Genomic DNA, 23,621 nt, shown 5'->3' with positions numbered 1-23,621 from the left:
CATTCTGTGTCACTTTAAATAATGTTTTTTATTAATATATCACCACGTTACATTTCTTAAACAAAATAAATCACTTTATGCTGATACATTTGTAATCATACATGCACAATAAACACAAAAACACTGCACAACTATAATAATAAGAATACAAAAATGTATCTTCATACATAAGGTAGATACATGTTTTACACGGTGATGTGGCTAACAGTCGATGTATTCAGAGATCAAGCCCTGCATAAATACGCAATTAAATTAATGAAATAGCATACTATACAAAACACATTATTGCACAACTACACTATTAACATTATGTACACATTCTACAGTTCATTATTTATGCTCTGCAAATGTTCTTATAGGTGGTGATATTGACATTTTGCACACAGCTTTATATTGATTGTATCTGCCCTAAAACATCCTAGTAGTCTGAATTGGCTTCCCGTCTGACACCTTCAGGAAACATAATGTGTTTGTTGAACCAGGGGTTTGATCACTGCTCTCACCGATCCATTTGCTTTCAGGTCAGTCACAATGGATTTACATAATTGTATTGAAAAAAAACATCTAAGCACATTTTATCAAGGAGCCATCTGCTGTACTGTGTCACCAGTCAAGATTAGAGATTAGACTAAAATAGTCTCATTTGGCCATTTTAATTATTCAGGGTCAGACACTGCGTCACAAGTCTCGGCTTGATTTAACTAATGAACTAGAAATCTGCCGTTCTGTTCTCTGTTAACAAAGCACACTTGGTGGGCTTTTAGTGGCACACATTTCTCACGTGTTTGACCATTCAAATGAACACATTTAGTTATTTTCCGTATTTACAGGTCCCAATCTCATTACTTCCTCGATAGTAAACATACAACTCATCAAATGTTTCTCCCTAATGGACATTATGGTGGTTTAGATTGTCAACCATCTGACATGATCCCTCTATGTGCCATGTTTACCTTAACAAATGCAATTTAAGATGCTCCAAAAATGCCATGTATTTTTGTTAATTGTGCGTGTTTCGAACAAAAACAGCACATGTTTTTGGGTGAAAACATGAGGTACATCAAATTGTGTGTCTCTTTGCATGCTTTGACGGCCCCCTGTCCACCTGTCACTAAAATGTTCCAGCTGGGATCTACTGTTTGAAAGCCAGTTAGAGTGAAAAAAGGCTGCGGCGCCTCTTAGTCTGAGTCTTCACTGCTGCAGTAGGAGCTGTCGCAGTATTCGGCCATGTAGAGGAACTTGTGGATGTTGGGATTTAGCTTGGGCACCCAGTGGCGAGGCACCAGGAACGTTGCCAGATTGAACAGATCCACAAACACTTTGTAGCGGTCACTGAAGGGGGGAAAAAGTACTCAATATGAAACTCATGTACTCACAATATAACTGTGCATCTGTTACAAATTGTACTTTGTGAAGGACAAACGCTAAATTAAATCGCTGCCAACATTGAATGGATAGGGAACTTGCTGCTATGAAATTAACTTTAAGTGTAGTTTGTGCATGTCAGGAAGAAGTGGCCGTCTGACAGGTTAATTAAGATAAGCACATAGTAGCAGTATCCTGTCCTTATCTAAATGAACTCTAAAGTGTGAAAGTGTTCAATCTGTAGGAGAAAGTGTAATAGCATACCTGACAGTGGATCTGAGGTAGTGGTATCCAGACGAGCCCCCTGTGCCGGCTTTGCTGCCAATCATGCGATGCACCATGCAAACATGATTGTCTGTAAACAAAAGACAGAAATACCCGCTGTGATATGAGCGATATTTCGGGTCTGCATGTTTCATTTCCGCTGCAAATTGTTTCGACATAAGTGAGACAGCTGGGAAAAATGTATTTCTTGGGAAATGTGGGGCTGATAAGCAGGAGGAGAGGATGATTTGATATATCTGCCTCTGAGGCCCTGACCTAACACTGCTCTGTAAACCTCCTCTTATTCAAGCTCTGCCCGAGGGCAATATTTGACCACATTGTTTATTTCTAGGTGGTGTCTGCTTGTTTTTCATTCACATTTGTACTGTTTTCGTTCACACTGTGAGTTTGTGCTGACAAGGATGCAACAGTAACTTACATCTCCATTTTGTCATGAGGGTGTCAATATCCATGAGGGATGTGAGCAGCTGGAAAGGAACCTGGAACCTCGGCTCTTCCCTGAGAGAAAGAAAAGCAGAAGATTTTACTGTTTGCTCAATTTTATTTACAGTATGGAGAATACCTTTTACAGACACAAGTGGCATACAATGTTTCTGGAGAAGAAGTCAAACGAGTGATTATGACCTGCTCACTACCCTTAATGCAGTTCACTTATTTTACCAAACAGTTTTCCATTCATTACGACCACACTGTTAACTCTTGTGAACATTTCTAAGATTTCCTGATTCCTAAGAATCGTGTGGAATTGCTTCACTACCTAATAAAAGGTGAAGGAATGCTGTAAAAAAACAAATACCTGTAAAAGTAGATCATTAGGGCACCTTGGAGAGCCTTGTAAGACAGCCGCCTCTCACCTTGTCAGCAAATTAAAAAAGATACTTTTTTTAGCAAATGTCTGTATGCAGTTTTGTGAGATAGAACCTTATAAACGTCACACAAAACAATATAGCATTCATACAAGTTTAAATAACTATACACAGATTTGTAAAGCAGTGACAAAAAACATGACGTTATTAATATAACTTCATCAATGAAGTCACAAGTACTCACCTTTGCTAAGCAGATGGTCGTGTCGCTTTTCATCAAACAGAGAAGTGAACAGCTCCTTCTGTTTGATCAGCTCAAGCATCATTTCCTCCTTGTCCTCAGAATCTTCCATTGCCTTCAAAAAAATAAAGATACAGTCCCTGTCGGTCATCTTTGAATTACCAGTGGAGCAAAGAGAGTTTGTCCTGCAAACTGGAATCATCCCTTACCTCGATTTGTTCCTTCTCCTTGTTCAGCCCATCAAATATATTGATTTCAAACTTCTCCCAGAAATTGAATCCATCCACCTCCAAGCCAGGAGTTCTCTCCAGCCACTCCTGATAAGAACAGCCAAGGTGGTTATCACTATCCTATATCCTGGTCTTTAGCACATTGGCTCATGCAGTGTTACAGAACAAAATGTAGTTCAGTTTAAATAATGCCAAACCCTTTTAAACTATGCAATTCAGCATTCATATCTTATTTATACTAAAATACCACCTAATTTTTGAAATTGTAATCTTATATTTTAGCACAATATGCACATTGTGTTTTACTTTAACTTCACATGTGTATCAATATTTTAATTATATTATATGTATTCATTTATTTTGGACATACTTTAACTTAAAGATTTGTATTGTCTGTCGCATAACCCATTTTTTCCTGGGACTAATGAAGTATTTAGATTTGTATTCTGATATAACTCTTGACTACTCTGACCGAACAGGTGTTTTGTAGTGATGGGAATTACATCTTATGGCTCCGTTCCTTTCCGAGAGCCGTTCAAAAGAGTCATTTCTTTTTAAGGGCGCGGGGTTAATGGGGCGAAGCCTACGAGCTAGTTCAGGCAGTCAACTCGAGCACTTATTCTGCATTCATACATAACGCCCCTTGCCACTCTGCAACCAACCAATCAGAGTTCTCCTTAATTTGCCGCTCTATTTAACCTGCCAGATCTCTCTCTATGCATTGCTTGCTGCTGCTATTGCTGAAGCTACTTCCACGTCGCTGCTGCTCGCCTGTCCCACCACCCCAGCGTCCACCTGTAGGCTTGGGGGTTAGTTATTTAATCATCACTCATCGTGCTATGTATATCTATGGAGTGATGATGCCCAAGCCTATAGTCGCCAAACTCAACTATATGCTGCTTCTAATAAACATGTTAAAGAAACATGTGAGTTGTCTGACTGAAATACGTTCATCTGCAAAATAATCACCAGGATAATGATTGACTGTATTGCCAGAAATCTTCTTTTACTCACAGAAAGTGTATAACTTCATACATCTCTTCGGCAGCCGAACATAACTCAAGCAGCATGCGTTACGCCATCATCATCTACAGCCCATGTGCATTCAGGAAAGCAGGTTCCCGTAAAGGCGAGTGGAATTATGGCAGGCAGTGAATCAATGATATCAAGTACGACTCGGTTCCCTTCGTTCGTACCAACGAGCCGTTCAAAATAATCGGATGGTTCGCGAACGTCACATCGTTAGTGTTGTGTGGTTGTGAGACGTACCTCCACCAGTTTTAGGAGTGTTGGCTCCTGTTCAGTGGCGAGCAGCATCTCACTATCATGACCCTTGAAGCTGTCCCTGTAATGGCGTCTGTTGTATGGGACCCTCAGGTTGTCCGGGACCCCGATTTTGTTTTCCAAGATCCGAAACTGGAGGCTTTGGAATCCAGAGGCTGGAGCCAGGTATTCCCTGGGGACAGAAGCACATGCACACATAAGCAAACAACACAGAGTGTATCATGAAGTAGTTCATCGTATACATGTTTAAGAGCTTAAGTAGAAAAGGCACAGAAGCTAAGCTTACCTGAAGTCAAAGAAGTCCAAAGCTGTCATTGTCTCCAAAACTGAAAACTGGTCGACCAACAGTTTGAATATCATCACAATCCTGTGGATGCGAGTGTTGACTTTGAGCATGTTGCGTTCATCTCTGACCTGCAGCATTGGGGACATGTTGAAGCACATATCATGACAGGAAAAAAATCAATAAGATGTGTCTCCTCCAGAGAAAAATGTCAAAAACGGTTGCTCTAATTGTAATCTAGGACATCAGCCTGGGTGCAACCCGGTATCACGGCAAGACGTGAACATGTGACGATTAACATCGATTTAATACATGAATATAGCCTTTGTTTCTGCTAAGAGGTGTCGACCAGCTGGGGCAACAAGAAAATCGGCGTAATCGAGTGTGACTATTACAAAATAAATCATTACGTCGGAGTAGCATTTGGTTGGTATTTCCGGTTATTTCTCCACTGGTTAACATGGGTTAACAATACCGTGTGACTGTCACGTTTGAAATCGTGACATCTTCACGTCTCCCAGCATGGTAAATCGTCACATGTTCACGTCTTGCCTGATACCGGGTTGCCTGGGTGATGCACAACAATCCTTTTTTTACCCTGATTTAACAAAACCAGATTGACTGACTAAAACAAAATGGTTCCTATTTAATGTGACTTCAGAGGAGATCTGACTGACACCGTTTTCTCCCCTGAGAGATTGATTGTTCTACTTCATGATTTCACATTTTGAGCAAGCACTTTTGAGCATGCTTCAACAGTGACAGCTAAAATATCAAATATCTGAGTTAAGTACAACATGTTTTTGACTCATGCTAATTTACCTATTTTTCTATAAACAAGAACCCACCCACATTACATTTGTCAAATTATTTTAGAAATAAATGTGACTTACACATCCAGTGATGAAGATGTGTCGCACTGAATCCAGCTCCCACAAAATCTGTTTGAACCACAGTTCATAGGCTGGAATAAAAGACAAAAGTGTTAAGCATCATAAACATTTTAAAAATAAAATAGCAAGGTAAACAGACAAGTAAGCGGAGAATTACACAACACACATTCAATTAAGAAAAGATTCAACCTTATACACACAAACTGCTTCTTCAAATACATCCAAATGTATTTAGTAGGCATTTTCTCTCATTATAAACATTATAAGATTTAAATATTGTATTCTTTATTTTTACTCTATTAAAACAGTCCAGAATACTAATTTAAAACCGCATTGTAAATACATGAAATTATCCTCACCAAAAAAGGCTAAATACAAGATTAAAGGCAACTATTTTCTTTATGTGAGACAGTAGAAAAAAGTTCTTGTTTTACCTTGATGGGTGACAATGAAGAGGTGCTCATCATGGATCTTATTACCCTTCAACTCACTCTGCAACACCTGGGCCGAGACTATTTTGTCGAGCTGAGAGTGGAAAATAAACATTTAACGTAAAACAAATCCAATTCCGGTAATTATCTTTTAAAAGAAAAAGACAAAGACTGCGGCGTACAATAGGTAATGTTTCCTACCTGCAGGTACTCTCCGTAGATGATTCCTCCTTTACTGGCCTTGTTAACCCCAGCCTGAGAGGCATCCTCTTCTCCCTCCGCTGTTGGAGGCTTGTTTTTGAATAACCTGCAGTGCGAAGAGAAAAGCGCTCGTTACTTGTTTTCCCATCTGCAGGATTAGTAAAGAATTGTTGTATTTTATCGATAAGAAATCCTTTCGAGCCCTATTTTAGTAGCGATGATAGTTACAACGTACAAATGCCTCTTCTCAAAGTACGGACATCCACTCATGACTTGTCCAAATCAGTTGCTGCAAAGACGTGTTCTTCTTCCTTGACTAATAGTTTCTAAAATTATTGTCAATGCAGTCCAGATTTATAAAGCCTCAGCTCATCCAATCACTCGTGAGGATAGATTGATCATCCGGCCCGCCTCTGTTTGCCCCATGAAACTGCTGTTTCCATTGAACCAGAAACACCTTCTGGACTTTGAGATACTTGTTAAAAAAAGAACAGACCTTTTTCGCACAGTAAACTGAAAAATAGCAGATAGTAAATACAACAAATATTACCAAGAGTCTTTGCTGAAAACCTTTAATACTCACAGATGAATTAGGGTATTCCGGAAGCTTCTTTGTGGACGTTGATGTCTCGGTCACAAGGTATCTCCAATGTTTACTTTCCAGGATTGCTGTTTACATCGGATTGTTTTGCCTCTAACAAATAGTGAACTTGGTTATGCAAGCGTCGACCTGAGATTAGTGGAGCTCTGATACGTGGCATCACATATTTGATGTTCCTGCTGGTTATCCTGAAGTGCACTTTCTTTGTTTTGTCATGAAAGTTTCTACACAATACATGTATTTTTAAAAAGAGGTCGTTGTGAAGCTCAGTTGGTAGAGCTGGCAGCCCAAGTACTGCGGTTCGGTCCCCAAGTGGAGGGAAATCTATTTTAAGTAAGGTATCTTAGCCACGACTAATACTAATAACACTTCCTGAATTGATACTGAAATATGCGGACTTATTTGATTAAATTATTGAAATTTAAGTTGACTATATTTGCGTTTTTAACCAATAACTCTTCCTTTGACATTCTTTAGCCACCAATACAATCATAAACACTGGGTCATCAAGTAGGTCTACGCAATACTTTGTTGACGTGTGTTACTAAATCATTGATACCAGTCTGCGGGTCATTCACCTCATTGGTAAATATTTCCATTTCGGTTAATTTTTTATTAACCTCAGTAGGCACGATTGGAAATGTGGTGTTCTGAGGACCTTAAGAGCGTGTATGGACAGAACATAATGTTAAAGAAAGTACACAGAGCTCATGTTTGTGTTCCTTTAAATGGGACAAATCAGATACATTTGAGAGCGAGATATCTCACCCTCCAGAGCTTGTTGTGGGCTACAAATGTTATTATTTGGTGTCTCGTGCACTAAATTTGTTTTCTATCACAGTAAGATCAGTGAACAATAATTACAGACGTGTGTCCCCTTACCACCCAAACCACACCGCAACACTTAACCCAGTTTTCATCAATGTGAGTATCAGAATCCTCACTTCACACTCTCGAATTCTCTCCAAGTCCAAGATCATTAGCGCCCTTGTTTTTCACCCACACTCTTTGTAGACTTCTCAAGTAAAGTCCCAGCAGCCTGTGCAAGTGTCCTCAGAAGATCAGAGGGATGATAACAAGCTGCTATTTCTGAATTGGGACATGGAACAAGCAAGGCAATATAAGGCAGCGTACTGAGCAAGAAAGCAGCTAAAGCTTTGTTCTCCTTCCTATTTAGCCGGGGATGAATGGGATGTAAAGTGAGAGAAGGGGGTACAGAGGATGAGAGGCTTGAGACGAGATGAGACTGTCATTGTAAATCTTCCGAGCTTTAACTGTCCCGTCCGTCTCACTGATAGGCTGCACGTGTCGTTACGCATTATCTCCGTGTCTGAGTGAGTCACTGATTAAAAGACGGCAGAGATATGGCCTGTTTTTGCTTCTGCCATGTGAAATGCCCAATGAAAGTTAAACTGTTTCCCTCGTTATTTCTCAATGTCCTTGAACTCTGCTTTTGTGTTTGTCAAATGTCAGCGTGCCATTCTACATATCCATTTAATTTAGACTGTTATACTTCAATGACACATTTTAAGAGCTTAACTTATGAACATAACCAATGTATTTTCACTAGATTGTATTAAAAATCGGGCAAATATATTAGGACAATTGTAAGATTTTATTCTCTATGTTGAAATTCCAGCCGTCCTTTAAGCAATAATTAGCACAGAGGAAATAACATAGTTTAATTCACCACTTTTGAGTAATTATAATGACTTTTACCAACCCAATGTTCTGGCAATCATCATAGGATAATTAGATGTTGAGATAATAATGATTCTTATAATCAATTACAATCCCCAGATATCAGATATAATCAAAGCAAAAAGTGTACGCAATCTTATTATTTGTCGTTTTACAATATATTTACAGAGAATACATACTTTAATTACCTTGCTATTTTGATCATTTCAAAAAATAACATAACCTATACAGTTTAATGATCATTTTAGCGGCGTTCTCGATGCCATGTTCAATGACCTTAAAGACACATTTGAAATTAATTGAAAAGATAACAAGGCAATTAGCCAGAGATGTTGTTTTCTCTGAAGTCATTCTAATGTAGACTAATCATTATATTATGGAAAGTTACCACCAACACTATCATGGAGAAATATTATAATATTACCATATTTGTTTACTCGCAGCAAATTAAGGCTATAATTACTCGATGTCAAAGTGAGTGGCAACATAAGTGGTGTTGCTCTGTCTCATGCTGACAAATAAATGCCATATCAAAACAGCCTTTTGTTATCTTACAATCATCTCATGACAGTTTAGGAAATATCAAGATCAGAAATGATGTAAGAGCCAAGAATAAACCAGATCATAAAATGATGAGTATGTGATCATGACAAAAAAAGACTTTCTGACGCATGTGGTTCCAAGTCTGTCCTTGTGTTTCAGTTTATTATACAAATTGATTTATTTCCCCTCGCTGCAGGTCCATTCAATTTGTAAAACAGTTTGAATTGAAAGAAATAGCTACAAGGGCATGCGTCACAGCTCAATGAATCACCTAGCCTTTCATATAATTATGTTATGCTTCCGATACCGAGTGGAATGAAAAGCAGATTTTCTTGTTTGTTTTGTCGTTGTATGAAAGACCTTTCCAATGCACAGTATTATGTAATGTTAGTCTAATGAAATAGTGTGCTCCTCTTGTAATAGATTAACCTTGGTAGCTCTCCCACGATTAAATTCCCACTGTATAAGAAATCCTTCCAAAGAAACGCTTTCTGATTTAAGATGAAACGAGTTATAAACCGAAATGTACCTCCACCCTCCCTGTGAGAGAAAGACCATAGGTTGTCAGCTGAAGGTGAGTATTAGCAATAATCAACGCCATCACCGTGTGTGCTTGTGGAAATGAATGCCCTTGGAGATGCAATCAGCTGTTGTTTGATTCGCAAGAAGCTCATTAAAAGGGCTCAACCTGCTGACTATTTAATGCGCTCATAATTATCTAATGCATTTGGATGAATGCACATTTCTAATATCAATGATTGCTGCGTTAACACTGTAAATCCAACGTCACTTGGAATCACTGTAGCTTTCAGCCGCACGTCACATGATCATCATTTACTTTGAGTGATGTAGCTCTTGGACAATTCAGAACATGAGTACAAATGTAGTTTCTTGAGGTCAAACGTGTGCACATTACTGTACATAATCTACCTGTAGGGTTTGATCATGGATCCCATAAGGAACATATAGAAAGCATCTCGTGTTTAGCAATGTGATTCCATATGGCTACCTTTGTGTTACGCTCAGAAAATGAATCATGAAACATTCCTCGTTGTATCCGGCTCTGATCTATTGCGTGATGCTTTCGGGTCTTTGATGTTCTTGCAAAGTCGAGCCATCTCTTTTATATAAGGCTTTGAAGTCGGTCTAGTTGCACTGCGCACTGATATGCTGCACTGTTGCCGACTGTGGTCACAGTGTGACACTGCAGCAGCACTGCGGATCATTTTAATAAGAGTGTTTTATGTATTCTATTTGATGTCACCTTAAATTAACCTAGAGTATCCTGGAGTGCTTTTTCTCTCTGTAACATCTGGCGTGCTCATCACTAGAATTAAAAAGGTTTAATTAAAGTTGAAGCTCAAAGCAGTCATATTTTCTAAACTCTCTGGGAGTATAGTGGTTGCTGCTGTTATTATAAGTGCACTGCTGTATGATATGCACATGTGCTAGTGAGCTGGGGGACTGGATGACTCTGAACTATGCCCTGTGCACCACTAGGGAGCATCAGAGCACTTTCAAGAGAAGGATTTGAATGCTTTATACTTGGCCGAGCTGAGTCCGTTATCATATAGGTTTTCGGTAGGGTTTGTATGGATGTATAAAAACAAATTGGGTTCATAAGTACATTGTATTTTTTGTGCGACGTAACAATAACTGTCATCTGCTGAAGGACTCTCATGAGCACTTTGAAGGCATGTATTGCATGTATTTTGAGCTGAGCAACACTCAAAAAGATGACGTTTTGTTGAGCTCGATATGTCAGAAAACAATGTCATGTTGGAGGAACTACATAAGGAAGGTGAGGGTGCTTGAAAAGTAGGGAGGAGGTCAAAAACAGCATAAAACAAGCTTTGAGCAACGAATATTCTGCAACCGTTTGGTTTGAAAATACTGCTTGAAGTCTACCATGAAAAAGAAATGGCTTTCATGTGAAGTTGTTTTTCAGAATGATACATTTCAGCGTCAGAACTCCGCTGAGCTTTGATGAATTCAGGGAGCGTGGGAAAAAACGGAACACAACCCTATTTTTTTTCTTTTCAAAATGAAGGTATCAAACTTTCAAACACATGGGTTTGATGTCGACTGAGTAGCTTGTTCAAGGTGACTGTGCACTTTGGGTTAGTTATACTTTAAATCTCTCTAATTGACACACTTCAGCTTAGAACAGCTTCAAGCAGCCGCCTTCAAACTACTCTGCATTGGTCTTCTTTGGCTTTGCAGCTGAGATGATGTCTTTTTCCTAATTATGTAATTATGATATTTTTAAGAATACAGACGCCATGGATACCATTAGGAACCATCATTATCCACATTAGTGTCTGAATAACCCAAACACATTTTCTCACCTCTTGAAAAAACAACACACCAAGAAGAACCCCACTATCATTTTAATCCATGAGTGCATTTAACATTCAAAAAAAGTATACCTACCGAGGACATGGATGTGATCTATATTTGGATCCACTGTAACCTTGTTGATGTGAAATGGGTTCATGAAATATTTGTGTTGATGAAATATTCATTGGACAGGCAGCCAGGTCAAAAGGCAGTATGCCCAACAAACATTCAATTTAGTGGAAATAATAGTTGACGGCATGTTATAGATACATCACCACTTGTAAATACTTGTCACTACATGCACAGGTTTCTGTTAATTACTTAAACAGAGCATTGTGAAAAAGCCCCACATAGCCACATTAGAAAATAAAAATAAAAATGCTTGTCTGATAAATTAAAAGGAAAATAAAATCAGCTGGACTTTATTTGTCATGTTTAAACACAACATAAATTACTGTTAATATGACTAATACAGACATTAATACAGTTTCTTAAAAAAAACGCCCATAAAACTCTTGCATAATTTACAAAACATGGTGTCCCTGTGCTATCCAAGACACATCTGTGCCTATGCTCCCCAACAGACTTCAGCATACCTAGACTGTCCCTTTTTCCCCAAAATGAATATTGGGTATTTAAACATTGAAACAGTTTCTTTTTTTCCCTTTTTTTTTTTAAAGCATCTCAGAGAATAAGACATTTTGATGTTTACAGTGCTAAATCTGGTATACATAGTGGTTGTTTGGTGAGGATATTTCTAACGTCAGAAGTCTCTGAATTTAAAAACAAGCATTTGCTCAAGGATACTGCTTGCTCCACGAGTGTGAACTCTCGAGCCCTGTACTTCTAGAGAAGTGCAGATATGCATAATGTAAACATTTTGTTTGATCTTTTAACATTCTCTGTTGAGCCAGACTTTTTTCTTGATGAAAAGAAAAGAAAAAACACCTAAATTAGATCACTGTTTCGTCAAAGACACCGCTATTCCTCTGCATCAGAGTCCAGAGTCCGAAAGGCTTGTGCAACAGAGGAACTGACCTGTAATTGCCATTGTAAGGCTTGGTGTAGTTATACATTTACTCTGTAGTCCCTAGGTCACAATGCACAGCATTGCTTTTGACCACTTGTACTTTTTTGTATTTCTTATTTTCTTTTCAAAAACACACGACACTCAGGATACATACTGTAGAAGCAACCTTTGATTACAGTTGTTTTAATTTGTCCGCTTGAAAGTCTCTACCAAAACTGAGTCTCTTTGGCAGAAAATGCCCCTCTTGTTGTTACCTCTTCCCGATTTCACTTTGCCGAAGAAAGTGGATGTTATTAGCACTGTCTGCTAATTCTGGGTACTGCTCAATGGAGAGCACATAGTACCCGTCGAACCCCAGAACCTTTCCACTACTCAGAAGCTGCCTCTTCTCCCCCTCTGTCCAGGGGCGGACCCCTTCCTCTCCATCCCTCACCCGCTGCTGCTCCCTCGCCCACGCACCTGCGAGGGCGCGATGGCGGGCGAACTCAACCACCCGCACTTTCTCCTCGTCCACCGTGGATCCATAGCGGATGTGAAGACCTAGAGCACCGGCCTGAATCTCCACATCTGCGAAACGCCGAGTCCGGCTATCCATGACTGTGGTGGACTGGGACACAGTGACATTGACACCGTTCTCCAGAGTCTTATGTCCACTAGTGAGGTGCAACGAAGCAAGGTCGGCATCTGGAAGGCCAGGCTTGACAAAGTAATGTGTGTCTCGTCCTTCTATGGTGAAGTGGAGTTCTTCCAAGTAGAAAGCGTTGTTGAGGATTGTTGCAACCTTGATGCAGTCCTCACCGGCCACATTGAGCGTGTGAGTGTGAACGCTGCCCTTGTAGATGGCGAACATAACGGCTCTTCCGATGGGAGACATTGCCGCCGAGAACCACAGCCAAGACTTTTCACCTCTGCGACCTCGAGTGAGATGGACCTCTGGCAGCCGCTCGAATGACAAGAGAGAGTGCGCTTGTCTGGTAACTTCCTGCTGGACCCCAGAGATAGACTGTAGGAAAAGTGCAGTGAAACGTTAACGCCTGAACATGGCATAACCAGACTCTCCCGGCCATTTAAAACCAGCCACTGCTCTGCTTGAGAGAGTGTGTCATCCCTGTCTAAGATAATGGTCTTTTCAAGCTGTGTTCTCAAGCCAAAAGTAGATAAATCCCCCATGACAATTTCACAGCAACACTTTTTTTATGTTAAGGCCATAAACCAGACAGGCCTGGCATACATAACTTCAAAAGATTGTTTAAACGGTAATAACACCATCATATGACATAGGAAGTTAGACAGTGTCTAAATGGAAAGTAAAACAACAACATTTTTGCTTATTATGCGTATTATTATGCAAATACAGCCCAATTAAAATTGATATTCCATGAAATACATAGCAATCCAATTAGGAGATGGCAGTTTCAAAATACTGACTCGAGAAATAAACAATATAAAAATGTTTGTTTGGTTCTAATCCCCTACCTACACTATACTGACAGGCATGTTTTCTGTTGGCTGGAGGAATACAGCAGTCACTTATCGCATGTTCAAAATGCCTGAGAGATAATCATTGTACCCACCGGCAGATCATCCCAGCGCTGACTCTTCATCAGTTCATACGATGGCATACTGAGGTCAAACTTCGGGACCGGAAACCCGGGGATGGTGTTGTGAAGATGAAAGCCAAAGGTGACAAGCCAGCTGTTCACATCTGTGCAAAATATAAAAAATAAAGCATACTTCATTCAGTAACATGTTACCTTTGTACCAAACCTTAAATGTTTACCAGAAAAAATGTATATATATTTTTTACTTTCAAAAAATGCATATACTGTATTAAGGAAACACATTGTATAACTGTAGGTTTTAACACAATGTATTGATGAGCAAAGACTATGACTAGGTGTTTGTATACATAATACGTTTGTGCTTTAAGTACCTGACGTTATAAAGACTTATTACTACAAAATAAAATAAGGTAGTAAAACATGTATATAAGTACACCCCTTTATTGGAAACTGATCATTAAAACAGCTACAACTTACTATACTTATTATACAATATATCCGGGCCAATGATCAGGTGAATATATACACGATTGAATAAGTTATGTTTTTTTATTTGATAAAACATTAATAGAAAAAAATAATCATTATTCGAAGCCCTAATATTGATCACCAAAGTATATATCTTACCTGCAACATACTCTCTCAGTTCATGGACTTTGCTGATTGGGTTGTTATTTCTAAACATGTAGAGATTAAAAGGAGCAGGTTCTTTGCTCATCTTTTGCAAAGTAGAGATATCCGGAAGGGTCCATCTGCCAGACATGATGTCGTAATCCTGCTCCCCGAAGTGCAGCAGTTTGGTCAGGGGTTCGTACAGACCTCCGTGAAACCCGAGCACAAGCTGGAACTCTGGGTTTGAGTCAAAGTAGACCTCACCGTACGCCGTGTACTGCAGCTGTTTGACCAGGAGGCCGTTGCTGGTGAAGACAGCCAGAGGAGTGCCGGTGTTATCACAGGCGATGTAGAACTCCTCCCCGCTGCTGATCTCCATAGCAAACAGGTGGCCTTGAAGGTCGTAGTAGAGCGACGTGATCTCTGAGCTGGAGTGGTTGTACACATGCGTAATCCTGGCTGGGTAACTCAGGTCTGCATAGAAGTACTGCAGGTGTTGGCCTAGGCTTGACTTGGTGGACACTCGGCGCCCCAGTCCATCATAGCGGTACTGAATGGTCCAGCTGCTGCTCTTACTGTAGACCCGCACCAAGAGTCCTTTGGAGTTGTACTCAAAGATCTCTGCCCCTCTCTGACGGAGGAAACCGTCTTCATCCATTCTGTACTGGATATCTCCCAGGCGGGTGATTCGGTCTCTCAAGTCGTAGCGCAGAGGAAGAAGCCTGGCACTGTTTCCTGCGTTCAGCAGATGCAGATTCCCATTAAGGTCGTACGTGTAGCGCCACATCACTTTCTCGTTCAGGTACACGGTCTGCAGCTGGCCGTCAACATCATACTCATAGCTGTACTTGGTGGTGTTGGCGAAGGGGCCGATCTTGATCTCTCGCTTGATGACTCGCCCAACATCGTCATACTGGAAAGTGATCCAGTACATGAGGGAGCGGAATATCTCGTACTGGATCTCCTTGATGCGACCATGTGCATCGAAGTGCTTGGTGTAGGTCATGACTGCAGTGGATATGATCTGATTTATATCGTAGTAAATCACCCCGAACTTCCCAAACTGCTCAACTTTCCCCGAGATGTCATCAAACTGGTACAGATCGATGGGTAATGGCGTTTCGTTGATGACACCTTGCACGCTTGTGACTCGCAGGCTGCTGTCGTAGGTGTAGTCGAAGCGGGCATTGACCATGCCATCCTCACTGAAGCGGAAAATCTGCCGGTCCACCAGCGGACCCACTTGTCGATAACGGATGGAGCAGATGAATCCCTCGTTCTGCAGGTTGACGGTCTTCAGCACTCCTGCCGTTTCATCGTAGGTGAAGCTGACCCTGGTGCTGTCGTACAGGATCTCTGACAGTTTGTTCTGCCTCCTGTATCTGTACAGGATCCTGCGGCCTGTGCCGAGGTGAGCTATCCTCATTAGAAGGCCGTCTTCGCTGTAGTCCACAGCCACTGAGGCATTGCTCTCCGGGGGGTGATAAAGGTTCCTGTAGTAGCCCACTGAACGGATGGTCTGCATGGTGTAGCGCGCTACGCTCGGCATGGTGACAGCAGAAAGCCGGTCCAGAGAGTCAAAATCAAATATGTACTGCCGCTGACTGTGGAGCAGGAGAACCATGGACTAAAGGGGAAAGAGATACAAAATAGCTGGTGTTATCTTGGGTTGCATAATATCTATAAATAATATATTATTAATCCCTCAGACAAGTGCAGACATATCCTGTTTGTGAATAGGAGAAACTGAGTATATGAAAAATGCACTAGGTAGTGTTAACTCTTAGAGACAGCAAGTACCAATTCACAGAGGTCGCAGAAGTCAAGTTCCCATCTGATTAAGGGTTTCAAAAAGATGGAATGGCTTTTCACACATTATGAAATACTGTGCATTTATTCAATGCTTAAAAAAAAGCCTAAAATATCATTTATTTAACTGATTTTTCATACACTTTCAACACTTTTCTTTTTGTTTACATTTGCTATTTTATTGCTGGTTTTTTATATGTTTGAATACTTAAACATGAATGTTGAATTTATATTAATTTGTGTATATTGACCTGTGTTTTCTATAAAACAGGGAACATTAATAATAATAATAATTCCTTACATTTATTATAGCGCTTTTCCAGATGCTCAAAGCACTTTACAAATACACATTACACATATTTTTTATACATGCAATGGTCACTGTGGACAATACCCACATTATTTAGGTGGAGGTTTTAAACAAGCCTAGTGGGTTTTCTGCTTTTTCTTATGTTATATTTCTTTTTGTGCTCTCCATTTTCTAATCTGTTGAATCCTTTAGTCACAAGTACTAACATTATGTTACATTTTCCGTCAAATACATTTACTACGGATGCTGCTGTACAAGATGGTTTGTTTTCTAAGATATTGTAAAATGTTAATGATGATGAACATGTATGTGACATGAGCAATGTAACATACCCACACAGACTATTTTAATGAACAGTATATGCAGTGTGCAGTGTGATCTTCCATCTAAAGCGTTGCCACGTTTTCTGTTGAAACGCCATGCCCAGTCATCCGATGTGACAGAGGTTCCCTGTGCTCCCTGAGCTCTCTGTGTTCCTTATGTCAGAGTGTTGACATGGGCTCTGCAGGTCACGCAACGAAGGGAAGCAAACAGGAGCGGCTCAGGAAATCTCTGCATGTTTTTGTAGCTGTGCATACCGTACCAGTGCAACCATACCAAATAGAACGCTTAAAACAAGGATAGTAAACAAGGATAGTAAACAAGGATAGTGAATAAGGACATTTTAGTGGGAGAGAAAGTGTGATGTATTGAAAAATGTGTACATTTTGTTTTTTGTCCTGTACAGTATGTGTGCTATTATATACTCACTGTGTAAATAATTTAGCCTCAGTGTGTCTCTGTTATTTAGCAGAGAAGCATCCTATACTTCCCAAAGAATACTGTAATGCTTAGTGCAGACCTGAAACCTAAAAATACAGAGCAAAAAAAGCAACTATTTGCCCAAATATTTCCTGAGTTTTGATGTGACAGTCAGAAAGGAGGACATACATTTGAAAATGAAAAGTATCCCCTTGCAGGATGTCATATAATTGTTGTTCCACTTCTCTAAGATTTGAAAAAGATGGAGGCAATAACTAGGTATTAAATGTCCACTCTGTTTTTGCCATTCAATTTGAGTTCAATGAATTGTAATTGCAAGGGAAAGAACAACATGACAACATAAATGCAACCCTTTGATTTATTGTACCAGTGTTAGCACAAAGCTAATTGTGCAGTAAGAACCAGGACACCATGCTATCACTAACAGGACAAGATAGACAATCCATCGCACCTGTATACAACTTAGTCTTAAAGTCTGTCTCCAGCTTTGCTCATTTAAAGAGTACACTCATCTATTACACATGTACTGTAAACTATTGCCTGCTGCCAGAGGATACCGCCACTCAGTGCAACCCACCACACAAGAAATATGTTATTAGTGCAGAGAGGTAATCTGCCCTGCTGTTCCGACCATGTGGAGCCTCATTTCCTTGGCTTCCTCTGACAAACTATACCTCGCGTACTGTGTAGAGGTTGAGGTATAGCAAAGGGATGCAATCCCCGTGAACATTTTTACATCTAAAGCTTATAAATGATGCTCATAAATGTGCAGTTAGTGCAGAATTATTACTATGTATGCTAAGTGCCTCTGTGAGAAGCCGAATTATGTTCATGGAGCTGGTGATTATTGCAAAATAGGCCTCTTCAGGGTGACCTCTGCGACACATCAGGGTTTGTATTCACCCTGTAGCGATGATGACTAGCCTGCTGCACAGTATATCTTACATATTGCCTCCTCTGGTCATGTTGTTTTCTCACCTGCTCCAGGTAGGTGTAACTCCATATTTTCCCATCAGCGAACACCCTGGATATCAGGCGGCCCTGGCTATCATACTCCAGTCTCTCCGTGGTGGGACCTCTTTGCAGGGCGCTGATTTGCCCACTGCTGGTGCGGCTGACATTAACCGGCAGTAGCTTACTGCTGGGCACCCACAGCACCGGGTGACCTGATGTGTCGTATATAATCTTTAAGAGGAACTTCCTGTGGTCGTCGTAAATCTTCTCCGTCCTCAGGGTGCGATCGTAATCGACAGAAAGAATGTTCCGCCCGTTCACCTGCGGGATGGATTTGATTTGCCAGCGTGTTAGTTGGTGCGCAGAAAAACGACTACCATTAATAATCATAACATTTGACTTACAGATAAGACTACAGAGACATAAAGGGATACAATGAACGTGCATTCATCCTCTGAAATACTTTTATAACACTGCTTTCGGTCTGGACGGCTCTTTAAATCCTATTCCCATCATTTCACTAGAGTTGTCTCAGAGATTAACACTTCCCTCCGAAGGCTCATTTAAGAGAGACACTGGTGATTATTCAGGTGCACTTAAATCACTACCTTCTACATTTAGTGGCAAAATTACTCAGAGGCAAAGTAACCACCCAAGTAAAGTTCAAGAAGTAGTGTTCATAAATCTGAGTGTCAGACTCTCAGAAGGGGGAATAAGAGACTTATTTTCAGTACAAGAATATTGATAACCCTCTAAATAAGGAACTACATATTATGAGCAATACATCTTAATGGCAGAAATAATTGATCGATTTGAAATAGTTAAAATAAGAACCCATAAAATACCCATGTGTGATCTAATGTTTATGCAACTCCTCTTTATATCTAACAGTGTCACTGCCATAATCACTGGAGGTAAGCTAAGCCATGGGAAAGCACCACTTCTTGTATTCAGGGCCTGTTTGTAATGTGCATGTGCCCAAGAGAGTGAAATAAATCAATCAAACATACTCTAAGCTTGCGTCCAAACACGATAACTTTGCCTCTGGCTTGTTCTTTGCGGAAGCGCCACTCCACCAAGTTCTGCCCACTCTCCCCTGGCAGGCTCATGTTGCGCCTGGCTACGGTGGGGTTGGCAGCGCCGGCCAGGATGTGGGGCTCTGTCTGGTAGTGGGTGTCCATCCCATTGGCATAAGTAATCCTCAGCGAGTTGTCAAAGCCCACTTGATAGCTGCTTCTACATTGGTCTATTGATGGGAAACAAAAAGGGCAACTTAGAACAGAGGAATGAGCAATTACTGTACACAGCCGAACGGATGTTATTGACTGTCTCATGTAACTATGGGCTGTAGTCAATCATGCTTTACATTCTTAGTATTGTATTTCAGAAATGTTTCCTATGTCTGATCATGTCTTGTGGCTGACGCTGTTGCCGTGCTCCTGCCTGACTTCCATTCTTTTTTAGCAATACCTGGAACATTTTTGAAAAACAATCAATCAATCAATCAATGTTTATTTATATAGCCCAATTTCACAAATGTTACATTTGTCTCAGTGGTCTTCACAGTGTGTACAGAACATCAGTATGACAATACGACACCCTGTGTCCTTAGACTCTCTGTCCTTAGACCCTCTGTCCTTAGACCCTCTGTCCTTAGACCCTCTGTCCTTAGACCCTCACATCGTACAAGGAAACCCTTCCGAAGAAAACCCACAGTCAGCAAAAAAACTGCATGCATTTTCTTTTATGTTCACATGTTCATTTTGTATCATCCAGAATGTCTTTCTCTATTTGACTATTGTTTTATTTTATTAATACACACAACATGTGTCCATCCTAGGAGAGAGATCGCTCCTCTGTTGCTCTCCCCAGGTGTCTCCATCGTTCTCCCAATTCATTTGTCTTTTCTGGGAGTTTTTCCGTGAACGCTGCGAGGGTCTAAGGATGAATGCTGTGCCCATTGTAAAGGCCTCCTGAGACAAAAGTGTAAGTAGTGATATTGTGCAATATAAATAACATCTGATTTGATTTTAATGTTCAGATAAAAGAACAAACATGAATGAAGGGCTGAAGTAACTTGACCATCTGGGTCCGGCAGGGAGCAGAAACAATTTAGAAACAAGGTTGCTGTGTCTCCGTGTCAAACCCACACACTGAGAGAGTAATCATTTACACTGTCGTCTGTCAGACCCTGTGAGCTGTAGTGATACACGACTTAAGCTTCCTCAACATTGCCCCGGCGACTCCTGAAACAATGAAAAATAGCCGCCTGAGCCTGGAAGAAGTGCCGCGCCCTTACCCTGAGCCAGAGTGTAGAAGGCACGGATGGTGGAGGTGTTGGTGGTGATGCTGATTTCCTCGTCTGTCATGGAGCTCTCGATGTCCACCGTCAGAGCGCTGAATATGTCCGTGTACAAGTTGTTCACCATCCCAGTGGGGAACGTCACATTCATTAGCCGTCCTTCACTGTCATAGCTTTTTGATAAAAAGAAAGGAAAGTGACAAAGCGTTGATATGTGATGGCTCTCAGGGTTTTCAATTATTAGCTCTTTGAGTAAGACGATCGACTGTCATATTTATTTTCTTTTTAAAAACCCAATTTCACAAGAGAAGGGCTGTCTGTATCAACCGAAGGCACAATACAAATATTTGATGTGTGAGAGTGACCCGTCTCGCCAGCCGTCCGTTTTATATTTAAAAAAACACTTGCACAATGATTTCAATTATTTCAGATGATTGATGTGTCATTTTAATGTCTCCTGAGCGCTCTGCTTTTTTAGCGAGAGTGGGGATATTATTCACGGCATAATGTGACATGACAGCATATTACACGAGGGAGAAGAATCACTGAGAGGCCATTTTACCAACATATACTGCGTCTTTATGACCTTTACGAGAGCCCAGGTGGATTATTATAACAAGATATAATCATGAACTAGCCATTTCGGTAAATGTTACTTTTACTTTTTCAACCTATTGTTGTTGCAACATTATTTATATACACATACGTTTGGATGATTACTTGTTATAGTCTGATAAGGCTATTTCTGAGACATATTTATAACTAGGTATTAATTATGAAGCAGTTTGCAGATAAGTCTCTTTACAAATTATACACAACGCTTTGTCTTTGTACCTGATGAATGGAAGTTTTAGTTTTAAATTAGAAAAATAACTTAAATATTACAGTCGAAGTTAATTAGTGGGTGACAAGTCCAAACAAAGGTTTAATAAACTGCTGTTAATACTGCCCTGTCACCCACGAGCAGGGACTACTTTTTTTATTTTCTAAACACAATATTGTCTTCCAGATTGCAGAGTGTTGTTTTACATAAGCTGTATTAGCATGCGCAGTGGGGGGGTGTTTTAATGTGCAGGTCCCAGATGCAGAAAGCCTGAATGTATTACAATCTAAATCTGCGTGACTTTAGCAAATGGTGTTAAGATTTCCTAACAATGTTCTTGCCAATCTCCGTTGAACTTACTCGTAGAAAGTCGTCCATCCAATCTCTGATGTCTTTGTGGCCAGCAGGCCGTTGTTACCATGGTAGGTGAGCAGCACCAGCTCCTGGCCCTGTGCTGTGAGTGTTTTCAGTCCACCATTAGTGCCCATGGTTAGCCAGATCACCTGGTTATCAGGGGCGACGATACGAACCGGTGTGCGGTTCGGATCTCTGCGGATCCTCAGAGTGTTTCCACTGCTGTCCGTCACAGCTGTGATATCGTTCTCTGTGCTGTAGCTGAACGTGAATTTCAAGTCACCCGTGAGCAGGCTAGCAGTGTGCTGGTGGGTGCCGTTACTGTCAAACACATACAGCTCCTGAGCATCAGGGGAAGCCACCTCAAATGTATTGGCACTGGGGGTTGGCCCGTTTTTAGTGATGGCCCGGATGCGGATGTTGCCCAGGTCTGCCACGTAGAGCGTTCCATCTGGAGCTGCCACTAAAGAAGATGGGGCATTAAGCCTCGCATCTTTGGCATAGCCGTCCCCTGTCTGGTAACAGTCACAGTTGGCATCGTTCTTGCAATCGCAGTCAGAGAGGGATCCGGCCAAATGCGTTATCTCGCCATCCACAGAAACCTTTCGGATCCTGCTCATCTTCCTCTCATCCGTCTCCGCTATGTAGATGGCTCCATGGTAAGATATGGCGATGGCAACAGCAGATTCGATGGGGGTTAACTGCGCCCTTTGACCACCGGCCACGCCGCGCTCCATGCCGGCCAGCGGGCAGTGGAGGGGTCGGCCAGCTGCGATGCTCACTTGGCCGTTCTCCGTGATGCGCAGCACGATGTTGTTGTCCAGGATGTACAGAGAGTTGTCCATGGGGCTGACAGCAAGGTCTGTGGGCCACTCCAGAATCACCTGAAATGTCCAAAGTCATTATCTTTCATTAAAATAAATATCCAGTTTAGTCCCTTTCCGAATCAATAGTTATTTACATGCACATAAACAACATAGCACTTTCTCAATGGTCATGGTGGGATTGACTGAAGATCAGCAGTTTCAAAAAAGTATAATGAGGATTTAACAATCTAATCAATTTTCGATTTCAGAAGGGCATGAATACATCTGAATTATAGTCATAAATATAGACTGATATAAGTACGCAAGATGTGACGCAAGATGTGACGTATGGAATGTTAATATTAAATATTGAACAGATGATATATGTGTCAAATGTACAGCGAGGTTTTAGTACAAGAGAAACTATGGAGCAGAGAGTTCTCTTCCAGCCAGAGGTGATTTATTGTACGGAGTTATTGCAGTGGGCAGGAATGTGTTCCTGTATGGGTCCTTGTGACAGTGGAGCTGCAGCAGTCTGTTGGAGAAGGGGCTCCGTTGACTGTCCAGCAGCAGGTGGAGAGGATGGGTGGTTATCCATGATGGATACAGCCTGTCCTCCTCTCCTCCACAGTCATATAAAATATGTAAAATATTCTTAATTTAACTTGGACATTTGGATGGTGCAGGAATGAAATGTTACACTTTATTTGTCAGAGTCGTGTCTCTTTAAACAATACCGGTTATTCTTACACATATGTATGATTTCAATTGGCCTGAAGGAAAATATTCATAATATATCTTTTACCTTTAGGGTAAGAGATTAGCGCTTATCTTCTTGTGCCAGCGCTGCTGATACATGACTTTAGAGGATAATTCTGGCAACAGTGACTGTTAAGATAATTTTCCATTATGCCTTTCTCCCTTCTAAACATTTCACTTGTTATCATGCTGTAACCGGGATGTAAAACTATGTGACATCCCAGGGGGGTTATGCCCTGTGTGGCTACGGTTAGCTGCCAACATAACCCTGAGCGTGCATACTAAGTGACGCTGCAGCCTGGATAGGGAGCACCCCATTAAGTGATCAATTATG

The 23,621-nt window shown here is 40.9% G+C and overlaps 2 protein-coding genes across 8 annotated transcripts in view; both read right to left on the bottom strand.

The window, feature by feature from the left end:
* Window positions 1-9: 9 nt before the first annotated feature.
* Window positions 10-6,360, bottom strand: tdo2a (tryptophan 2,3-dioxygenase a). The gene is made up of 12 exons (XM_034093618.2): window positions 6,255-6,360; window positions 6,020-6,125; window positions 5,822-5,912; window positions 5,388-5,458; window positions 4,498-4,625; window positions 4,197-4,383; window positions 2,907-3,014; window positions 2,701-2,812; window positions 2,447-2,504; window positions 2,069-2,148; window positions 1,630-1,720; window positions 10-1,332 (listed from the first exon to the last, which is right to left on the bottom strand). The coding sequence occupies exons 1-12, from the start codon at window positions 6,287-6,289 to the stop codon at window positions 1,179-1,181; spliced, it is 1,221 nt and encodes a 406-aa protein (XP_033949509.1). The 5' UTR covers window positions 6,290-6,360; the 3' UTR covers window positions 10-1,178.
* A 4,887-nt stretch (window positions 6,361-11,247) lies between these two features.
* Window positions 11,248-23,621, bottom strand: part of LOC117453793 (teneurin-3) — a 146,594-nt gene continuing 134,220 nt past the window's right edge. For all 7 annotated transcript variants that reach the window (XM_034092766.1, XM_034092768.1, XM_034092769.1 and 4 more), the window contains 7 exons: window positions 21,729-22,606; window positions 20,543-20,718; window positions 19,254-19,489; window positions 18,268-18,564; window positions 14,424-16,035; window positions 13,809-13,939; window positions 11,248-13,237 (listed from right to left, as the gene is read on the bottom strand). In XM_034092766.1, coding sequence (XP_033948657.1) covers window positions 12,485-13,237; window positions 13,809-13,939; window positions 14,424-16,035; window positions 18,268-18,564; window positions 19,254-19,489; window positions 20,543-20,718; window positions 21,729-22,606 — 4,083 coding nt within the window. In that variant the 3' untranslated portion in view covers window positions 11,248-12,484. The remainder of the gene's footprint in view (window positions 13,238-13,808; window positions 13,940-14,423; window positions 16,036-18,267; window positions 18,565-19,253; window positions 19,490-20,542; window positions 20,719-21,728; window positions 22,607-23,621) is intronic.

This window comes from Pseudochaenichthys georgianus, chromosome 10 (assembly GCF_902827115.2).
Source record: "Pseudochaenichthys georgianus chromosome 10, fPseGeo1.2, whole genome shotgun sequence".
Classification (NCBI taxonomy): domain Eukaryota; kingdom Metazoa; phylum Chordata; class Actinopteri; order Perciformes; family Channichthyidae; genus Pseudochaenichthys; species Pseudochaenichthys georgianus.
Note: the sequence above shows the minus strand (reverse complement) of the source record. Positions and strands in the feature narration are given on the sequence as shown.